The sequence below is a fragment of the Lucilia cuprina genome, chromosome 4, assembly GCF_022045245.1.
Source record: "Lucilia cuprina isolate Lc7/37 chromosome 4, ASM2204524v1, whole genome shotgun sequence".
NCBI lineage: Eukaryota > Metazoa > Arthropoda > Insecta > Diptera > Calliphoridae > Lucilia > Lucilia cuprina.
In genome coordinates this window covers 69,352,534-69,363,826 of record NC_060952.1, presented here as the reverse complement: position 1 = coordinate 69,363,826, position 11,293 = coordinate 69,352,534, and the positions used below count along the sequence as shown (strand labels likewise).

Below are 11,293 nucleotides of genomic sequence, written 5' to 3'. Positions count from 1 at the left end.
AAATTCAAAAACATTTCATTTTTTTAAAAATATTTCAAAATAAAATAGCTGTTTTGTTTATGTTTGTCACATGAAAATAGAGAACGCTTTAATCGAAAAAATTACATATGTATTTCCACATATATTTTACACATGCAATGTTTCATGTATGTATCAGAAAATATGTATGTACAATAGATGGAAATTTTGACAGTACATATGTAAAATACATTTCGTCTATTACCACCTTTACAGCGATCCAGCAACAATTACAATTCTTTTTTTAATTTAACTTCTACTTAAAATATAACAATACATTTTTAAACTAGTTTGGTTTTACCTGTTTGGGGTCGCCAGTGATACTGTAAAATTAACGGTATACGATAGCAAACATATTTAAATGAAATAAGATTGCAAAGTATAAGTTCATAATAACCAATAATAATACAAATAGTACATCTTCGCTCACAGGGGTACCAGTCACGTTTTTAGGAATAATGACTCTATTTTTTCGGTTTCAGTACTACTGGTTCATATATTATGTACAATATAAAATATATAAAATATTATAAACAGTTCCAGAGATATGAATCGCCGAAGTCGCAAAACTAACAAAAAATCTAATAGAAACAATCTAGGGAGTGCCCAAAAAAATTCTGAAACTTTTTACCCTATGAGATAAAACGACTCTAATGTACATATGTTTGTAGTATGTATAATAGACTAACAAAAATGGTGCTTGAGTTATCCTTCATAAAATATATGTATATTGTTTTGTCAAATGTGCGATGTTACCCATAATATTTTGAATGTTATCCTTTCGTGTTGAAGAAAATATTCTAAGAGTAACCAGCTTGTTCTGTTTTATGATTTCAAAACCATGTTAAGTTTATCAGTGACCGTTCGTCATTTGGTCTCGTTTCAAAACAGAACCTTTTTGTTCTATTTTATATATTATACCGTATTTTCTTAAACAATATATTGAAAATGTATTGAAAAGTTAAAAATGCGTCTAATGCTGTACAAAATTTGTAAAATTGTGCTTATATTTTATTTTAATAAAAAAGTTTTTTTGATAATATCCCAGATTACGAACGGCTATCGCTAAACGTATTTGATTATAGTATGTAGTAGTTTCGAAGAGTGCGTGTTGAAATATGATAACTATTGTCCAATTCACAGTCATTGTAGCGTTGTATGCCATAAAAATTTTTCAAATAAAATTTAAAAAAAAAAATCAATAATAAAAAATTACGATATATTACGATACAACCGTACAACACCAACTGTGGATTGGACATAAAAAATTAATATTTAAAATTAAAAAAAAATTAACACAGGTAATTAAATTTTGAAAGTTATGTCCCAAATCGTAATCATGCACGTTTAAGGCCAAATATCTGTTTCTATGTAAACGTGTTTTAACTGTCAAAATAAAAACTTAGAAATAAACTGAAACCCCATAATTTTTTTTAAAACGGAGTATGCCATGTTTCGACGTTTTTCTTTGCCATTTCAAATGTTAATATTTTACTTACAGTACCATATAAACGCAAACATTCAGAGGAATAAGCAAAAAATTGAATCCAGATTTGAAAATGTCTTCTTGTCATTATGTGCCTTTTCTAGAATTTTTCGACTTAAGATCACAGTATCCCAAATATGTGAGAAATATTGACCTCGTTACCTTAAAGGTTTATTTCCAATGAAACAAAAACGCACTCGTCGAGTATACCAAAAATTTAAATTCCCTTAAGAAACTACATAATGTATAGTATATGTAGCACATATTCGTAAATATATATTAATAATGTAAATATTATGTCCATTATTTCGTTTGTTAAGATGTATGATTTACATTTTTCCATTTAATAAAATTGTAAGTTTTATTTAATGTATATCATGATAAATTATGAATAAATTAGTACTTGTTTTTAAGTTTTATTTCTGCCTTGGCGTATTAAATGCGATAGACAAAGTTGTATCTAGTAAATGACATGAAAACCATAGAGGCTATAGAATAATTAACTGATATGAAAATGAGAATTATTATATTAATATAAGAGAAATTGAGATTACTATGTATAAGAGATTATAATAAAGGAATTTGAATTAATTAGATCCTAGATATATGTATTTATAAAAAGCCAAATTGTTTTTATATTACAACTCACCTACAGAATAAGTTACTTAATTTATTTGTTAATAAACAAAATATTTGATAAGTACTTATTTTTCACTTAGGTATGCACGTCGTTTTATATTACTACAACACTGGCATAATCTAAAATTCGCGTAATTTAAGTGGTACAACTCATGTATCTTACTAAACTTTAGTCTGGTGTCCTTTATTTATTTAAATTCATATCTTCAAAACATTTTTTTGGGATTATGTCAGTCTTGTAATAAATGAGCGATATGTTTTAATATATTCTTAAATAATATGTATTAAATTTTACGATATGCAATAAAATCTTTATTAACGAAACGCAATGAAATTTTTAAAGTTTTCTAAATTTATCATTTAAAATTACGAAATATAAAAAATACCATCAGGTCAAAGGCAGCCTGAAAATTCCCGATAATTTTAACAACAATCCCTAAGTATTATTTCAGAGCTAAAATAATACTTTAGAAATAAATAGAAACAAATGAAGGAAGTTTTTTATTAAACATGTTTGTCTAAATATCGTCACCTGAAATGCAAGAAGGCGTAAAATCAAAAAATTTAAAATTTTCTTTTGAATTTAAAATGGTGCACTGCATTAAAATACATGTTGTCTCAAATTTTTGAACTTTATTGTCAAAAATTCCGGTTTTATTGACATGAATTTCAAAAGGGCGTAACAACAAATTTGTCATTTCCACAAGTCAGAAAGTCTTAAAAAGCAACATAATGGCTGTACTGTGGGGTGGGTCGATTTACGAATAAAAATATGTTATAACATTTTCAAAAATATAAAAAAATATTTTTTGACACGCCTAGAAATATCGCCCTTTTTGTTTTTTATATATTACCCCGCCATTTTAAGTCCGATCGTAACATATCATATATCAATATTTATGGCCTTACTGTAGGTATATTTCACTCTTATACAATTTTTCTAAATGGACGTCATAGTAATTGCGCGAGTTCTGATCTCGGATCCTTCCCCAAAATCTGAAATTGTGGCTATACTGGAATTTAATTACATGAAATAAATGCTCACTTTTATGTTTAATGAGCTACTAAAAATATTTTTTCAAATAAATTTACAACACAAAAATTGCATCCTTCCTCTATCTAAACAAAAGAAAGATAATTTTATTCAGCATTTAATTAAATTAAATAATAACAAAATCACGTATTTACATAAAAAAAATTCTTTTATAGAAATCGATGAAAAATTTAAGTGTTTCTACTAATTTTTATAAAAAGTGATAAATTTATTTTATGATAAATTAACCATTCTTTTAAATAGTTACATATTTTTAAAAAAGTTCTTAAAATAATTAAAACTAATAAAAAACGAATGATACCATATATCAAAAATATGATATATTTTTTAATATAGCATTTACATTGAAATTTGTCGTAATCTCCATATACTATTTGATATTTATTGATGAAAAACTTATTTTTTGAAAGATACTATATATGGAAGTTAATATCAATTAATTAATATCCTATTAAAATTTGGTGTTTGATTTATGATATAGATATGCAGAATTTCATCATAATTGTAGTGTTTAAAAGGGAATTAACGACCTTGAAGCCATTATTAAAAGCTTTAAAGCCCTTTTCGGGGAGTTGTATGAGGGCTAAGGGAATAATGGTTCGATTTAATCCATTTTCAAACACTTCTTCCTTGGGTAAAATTAAGCATATCAGCCTATTTGCATGGAATTATCTTGAAAATTTCGACTTGTAGTTTGATTACAAGTCGGATGGACAAAGCAAAACCACTTAAGTGCTGTAGGATATAATAAACTTTACGGTTTTTGGATAGGAAGTAGGATCTGGAAGGGTTTGTAACTGAATAACAGTCAAGCCATAAATATTGATATATTACATGGAACGATCGGACTTAAAATAACGACGTAAAATATTAAAAAAACTAAAAAGGAGGTATTTCTAGGCATGGTAAAAAATAATTTTTATATTTTTTGAAATATTAATAACGTTTTTAATCTTAGGGGGTGACTGACACAACTTTTTTTGCCCACCTTTTTGTTGTTACGCCATTTTGCATTTCAGGTGACAATATAACTTTCAGAAAAATAACAAAATTGTGTACCAGAACTAGACAATATGTGTCATATTAAAGTCTATTATTTTCGTTTTTATACTCCACACCACTTTAATGGGGAGGGTATATTGGGTTTGTGCTGATATTTGTAACGCACAATAATATTGGTCCTATACCACCTTAAAGTATACCAATCGGCTTAGAATCATTTTCTGGCAAAGATCGGTCCATTATTCCAGTTAGCCCCAATACAACTGAAGTCCCTAATAGAGCTTGTAAACCTTATAATCAAACTAGAGTTCGCAATTTTTGAGATAAGTCAATGAATAAGTCAATGACATCGGTCCATCTTTTCACCCAGGCCCTATACAACTGAACTCGCCAAATAGGGCTTTTAAATTCATAATTATGTTTAATACACTCGTATCTCCACAAAAAGCTGCAAACCAAGTTCTATACTAGCCTCGATTAACTTTAAAATTATAGGGCTTCATTTGACGCTAGTCACTATAAAAAGCACCCATCAACATTTTACTTAAATATCCACAGTTTTATTAAACAATAAATGGCTTAAGTATATCTGAGCAAGGTACAATTCAACTTAAATGCTTTATTATGAAAACTAAATCAAATTTTATTCGTATACAGGTATGCTCGGCCTCGCCCGACTATAACATCCTATTTGTTTGTTCTTAACGTCAAAACTTAAACTTAGTATTTATAAACTGGTTAATCCATAAAAACGGTTTTTATTGCATATTCCGGTTTTTTGAAAACATCGATATTCGGGTAACCGGTTTTTATATCTCGGTTAACCGATTTTAAAAATTTTTATATTTTTATATTAAGCCGTGTCCGTCTGTCTGTCTGTTAAAATCAGTTTTTAGAGGACAACAGATATCGGCGAGATCCGAATCTTCAATAATTCTGTTAGACTGCTTTCGAGAAAATCGCTATTTAAAATCAGCAAAATCGGTCGGTAAATAACGGAGATATGAGCAGAAATCCGAGCCAACCTCTGAAAATTTTTAAATAGGCAACAACAACACTGTATATTAGAAAACGATGTACACGTGTGTGTGGTTTTATTCAGCTGTGTGTTTTTGTTTTGTGAATTCTCTTCGTATATTTGAATGTAGATTGGTTTTATTACGTTGTTTACTTTGTTTTTGTTTCTCTTTGTTTTTCGTTATGTATGTTTAATTAGAATCTAATTATACATACATAATGATTTCTTATTACTTGTTTTTTCGCTCTTTTACTTCTACAAGTGCAAAATGTAGTAGTATATGTCTGCCGATCTTGGTTTTACGGCATATACCGGCGGATAGAGAGGCAGATAAAAAAGTCACCACTACCCACACACTATTGGCATTTTTTCATTGAAATAGCACTGAAAGAAATATTTGGTTATTTTTAATTTTGAAGATTAAATTGCATTACTGTAAAATGCGAATATTTATAAACAATGTGTAATCAATGTACTTAAGAATGATAATTTCTTCAAATAGAAACAACATTTCTAATTAAAATGTACAAAAAAAGTATGAAACAAGATTAACTTATTTACTTTCATTGTTATGCATTCTAGAAAATTATTTAGAGTGTACGTTGTTTTTGTAAATTATGCTCTTGCTTTTGCAAGTTGTTTTTTGTTTTTTCAAATTGTGTTTGCAATTTCTTTAACAAAGCTACATCAACCTGCCTTGTTGAATGCTGTCAAGCAACTAAATAAAATATTTGTATTTTTGATACTCTTGTTTAGAGGTTCGTATGCGATCGTGTTGTGTACATGTAATTTGCCGAAAATCTTCGTTGTCAGAACAATACTAGCGCCGACGTCTGAATTAGATGTCTCTTGGTTTTGATGCCTTGCGTATTTTGTTTTTTATTTCGTTTTGCGTTGTTGTTGTTCATGTTGTTTTGCTTTTGGTGTTATAATAATATAGTCGGGAAAAAATTTATAAAACTAATACATATGTTTAAAATACACTATGGTGAAGGGTATATAAGATTCGTCACAGGCGAATATAGCACTCTTACATGTTTATTTTATTGTGTTGTTTAATATTGGATACAAAATTGTAATTATTATTTTCCGTTCGTATTTATAAAAACATACCGAAGATTGTTTAACAAAAGAAAGGAAATGTTAACAAGTCAGAGTGTAATATACTGCTGTACCGAATCTTAAATATCCTCCACCAGCAAGCTTATATGGTGAGGCCGACCATATAATACCCTATACCTGATACACGAATAAAATGTGATTTGGTTTTTATAATAAAGCATTTAAGTTGAATTGTACCTTGCCTCAGATATACTTAAGCCATTTATTGTTGAATGAAATTGTGGACATTTAAGTTAAATTTTGAAGGGGGCTTTTTATAGAGACTAGGGTCAAATGAGATCATATAATTGTAAAGTTCAAGAGGGACAATAGGATATCATATACCAAATTTCATTGAATTATCTTCAATGACCTGTAGTTTGATTACAAGGTTTACATAGACGGACGGACATAGCTAAATCGACTCAGAAAATGATTTTGAGACGACTGGTATAGGAGGAATAGTATTGTGCGTTACAAACATCAGCATAAACCCAATATACCCTCTCCACTAAAGTAGTGTAGGGTATAAAAGGTAGTATAACTAGGGTTGCCAGATTCCGATTCCAATTTGAAATACAGGGGTTATAATCCATACAGTACGAATATATTTTTAGTTTTCCCCGATCACTTCGTAAACTTAGTTTTTAAGAAAAAAAAAAGAAAGTTTTAAACTTAAAAAATTAGAAGTTTTCGTGTTTTATAAAAAAGAAAACAACATTGACTTTTATTGGAAAACCATTATTTTACGGACAATTGGGCCGACAAACACATATGTACATTAAATATAAATGAGTTGAAAAGCTAAAAAAGGCTCTTTTCATTACTTCCGAATATATAATACCCTACACCAGTCAGTATGTTAAATAAGTGGAAAAATTTTAAAAATAAAGCATTTAATTTGTTCTTTAACCGTATTGTGGAACATTTTTACGTATAATTGACAAAAAAACAAGGGGAGTTTGTATGGGGGCTAGAGTCAAATAAGGCCCGATCACTATAAAAATTAGGCCCTATTCGGGGCGTACGGTTATATGGGGTCTAAGCGAAATAATGGATCGATTTCAACAATTTTCAATAGCGTTCGTCCTTGAACCAAAAAAGAGTATATGCCAAATTTCGAAAATTGCGACCTGTAGCGAGCGCACAAGGTTTACATGGACACACAGACAGGCGGACATAGCTAAAAATTGCTCATTAGAATATAAAAATTGCTCATTAGGATACAAAACCAATTTTTTCGTCGCAAATCTATTGAATATCGTTTTTGTGCCGATTAATATGTAAGCGGAAATCAGCCATTACTCACAATAACAATACATTGTAATGTTATTATGGTTCTAAAAATTGTTTTCACATTGAAAATATATTTTCTTTCGCGCTATTTAAAAATATTAAATTAAATGGCAAAACTTAAAATAATTTTGAAAAAATTACGACAAAAGTTGTTTTAAGAAATTCCAAGAATCTTTAAAGTTTGATTTGATGGTGTATTTTTATTTTCTTATTGATGAATATATTATTATTTCAGGCTCGAGTTCAACTCCTACCTGGGGCAGGTTTTAAATTGTTAATGGTATTTTTAGAATACAGAAAAAGTTATTTTTTTTAGACACAAGCAGAATGGAATGCATTTATGGGACAGCTACGGCAGAGGGCGAAGTCGACTTAAAATTGTCAGCGACGGCTGAGCCAAAATAATTCGGCGGCGGCTTAAAGTCGGCTCAGAGCCGAACATTTTTAAGGAAATTTATACTCTGAAATTTATGTTCAAAAATAATGTAAATATCAACGTTTAAAGACTGGGAGGATCTGATTAAGATATTAATAATAAATGATTTTTAAAAAAGGCTCAAAAGTTTATAGATTTTGTCTACTTTAATTCTAATTCTCTCTTGAATCTTAATGGAGAAATTTTGGATGTTATAGCCATATTAGGGAACGAATAAAAAATATTTAAATTAAATAAAAGTTCCGAAACACATTCACATTTATAAAAAAAATACAAGTATGAAAGTATGGTCTGGCGTAGCCGACCATATGATACCCTACACCTGTCAGTATGTAAGTTAAAAATGGGGATTGTTTAAAAAATAAAGCATTAGGTTTGTTTTTTTACTTTATTTCGGAATATTTTTACTATTTTATTGCAAAAAAGGAGATTTTTACTTAAAAATGTTGATAGGGGGAGTTAAGTCTTCCTTAACATTATTTATGTAGAATTTAAAAGTGTTATTAGTGTTTGTAAGTGAATTTTGACCTTTAAGTCATTTTCTGAAGGGGAGTTTGTATGGGGGATAGGGTCAAATGAAGCTCGATCATTACAAAAATCGGTAGTGTCATTTAAAGATCTATAAAACTAAGTTTTGTCGACTTTTGTTAACATTATAGATCATTTAAATTAATTATAAGCCAAAAGGACCTATTTGGGGGGTACGGTGTTATTGGGGCTAGTCGAAATAATGGACCGATTTTAACCATTTTCAATAGGCTTCGTCCTTGGGCCAAGAGAAGCGTGTGTCCCAAATTTCATCCAATTATCTTGAAAATTGCGGCCTGTATGTTGCACATAGCTTAATCGACTCAGAAAATGATTCTAAGCCAATTGGTGGGTATAGAACGAATATTTTTGTATGTTACAAACGTCAGCACAAACCCAATATACCCTCCCCACTAAAGTGGTATAGGGTATAATAATAACAAATATACATATCGGGAGTATTGAAAATTATAAAATCGCTGGTAAAAATCCTTTGTAAAGCCTGAAATAATAATTTATTCATCAATAATAAATTCATACAGTTCGAGTAAAATTAATACTTAAATATTTTTATTTTCCATAAATGATATAAGAGTTTAAATATTTTGGAATATCAGAATGTTAAATGCACCGTTATGTTAAATAAACCACCAGTCTACAGAAAACCTTCCTGGTTGACAGACGCTTATTTAATAATCGCGGTACTCATACAGTATAATATAAGTGTACTTGGTTTTTAAATAACATTATTTTGACTAGCTTAATTATATACATATTAAAAAAAAAAAAAAAACAATATCACAAATTGAAAAGAAGACAATATTTTCTATATAATTAAAAAAAATAACCAATAAAATGAATAAACCACCAGATCAATTCAATTATATGAAAACACCAATAACGATGGACAAAAGCAAAAAACTTAATAATATGTCTCTCGGAGAAAAATATCTATTGATGATACGCGTTAAAAGTGAAGACTCTCTTAAGAATGTTTCGCCTTTCCTAATAAAAAAAGTTATTGATAATGTAGCTAGTGGTGAAGTTTCTCTGTGTAAAAAATTACAAAACGGTACTATCTTAATCAAAACAAAGAACTACACTCAAGCCAGCAAACTTATACAACTCACCTCTTTATCATCTGAAATTCAAGTGGAACTTAAAGAACACCCTACACTTAACTTCTCAAGGGGAGTTATATATTCTAATGATCTACGAGATATTGCAGAAGAAGAAATTCTATCTGAACTGAAATCGCAAAATGTCTGTTCGATTAAAAAAATAATGAAAAAAGTTGATGAAGTTTTACAAGAGACTGGTCTTATAATAATCACATTTGCCGCTACTACTTTACCTTCCGACTTATATGTTGGATACGAGAAACTTAAAATACGACCATACAACCCACTACCGCTTAAATGTAATAAGTGTTTTCAATATGGCCATATCTCTAAAATATGTAAAAATGATAACATCTGCTACAATTGCGCACAAGCATATCATCTTAATCCTGAATTAAAAGAAAAATGCACCTTACCACCACAATGTACCAATTGTAAAAACCTAAATTACGAAAATTGTAATCATCCATCCGTAAGTCGAACTTGCCCTGTATTTCTCATAGAAAAAGAAATACAAGCTATAACAACAATAGAAAAAGTAAGCAAAAAACAAGCCATAAAAACATACCAACAACGTCACAACAATCCCACCACAACATACTCTTCAGTTGTAATAAGCAACAACAAATCATCAGAGAACATATCACCAAATTCTCAAACACGACCCATAAGAAAATATGAAGACATAGCGAGCGAAGACACCACTGACCAATCTGATATCGATAAACAAAACACATCAAAAAAGAAAAATTCTCCCAGCAAAAATTCAATTATTCTACCAAAAACAACATCAAAGAGAACAAGATCACAAGTTAAAAAACAACTGGAAGAATTACTTAATTCAAAACGGACAAAAAATTAACCTGAATATCACAAAATCTACTCATCATCTACAACTTTATTCTTATTTTCTTCTATTTTTTTGCATTCTCTATTTCACATTCATTACAGTTGATATATATTTACATACATTTATAAAACATATTATTGTTTACTACATTAATTTTATGCATGCATATTCATTATTTTATTTTGTTATTATTGTTACTCATTGGCTAATATTTATTATACATTTAAATTTATTGTTATTATACTTAAGACGTTACCAAACATACACTTTGCTAAATTATTTAGTAATTTATATTACATTGTGGCTTATTATTAAGATACCATTGCATTTAAAAATAAATGTATATACTAACAATATTATATTGGATATTATATCTAGTATAAAGCTCTATATGACAGAATGGCATTGAAAATTCTCCAATGGAATATAAACGGACTAAGGAACAATTATAATGAGCTACTAATACTTCTGAAAACATACTCACCAAAGATTTTATGTATTCAAGAGACCCATGTACATGATACCGCCAATATTAGCATACCGATTAACTATACGATGTATTCTAAAAATACATCAACTACAAGATATGGTGGTGTGGCCATTCTGGTACACAATTCATTACAACATAGGGAAATATATTTGAGACCAAATACAGAAATAGACACTACTTGTATTGAGATAGTTTCTAAGTTTAAATTTAACGTTTATTCGTCTTATGTTAGACCGGACCAACAATTTTCAAGA

The 11,293-nt window shown here is 29.0% G+C and overlaps 1 protein-coding gene across 1 annotated transcript; it reads left to right on the top strand.

Annotated features, from left to right (window-relative positions):
• The first annotated feature begins 9,433 nt into the window (after positions 1–9,433).
• On the top strand, positions 9,434–10,561 carry LOC124419267. Its single transcript, XM_046947899.1, has one exon. The coding sequence runs from the start codon at positions 9,434–9,436 to the stop codon at positions 10,559–10,561; it is 1,128 nt and encodes a 375-aa protein (XP_046803855.1).
• Positions 10,562–11,293: the final 732 nt, after the last annotated feature.

Coding starts and splice junctions, on each gene's coding strand:
- LOC124419267 (XM_046947899.1), top strand. CDS start 9,434: ATGAATAAACCACCAGATCAATTCAATTATATGAAAACACCAATAACG.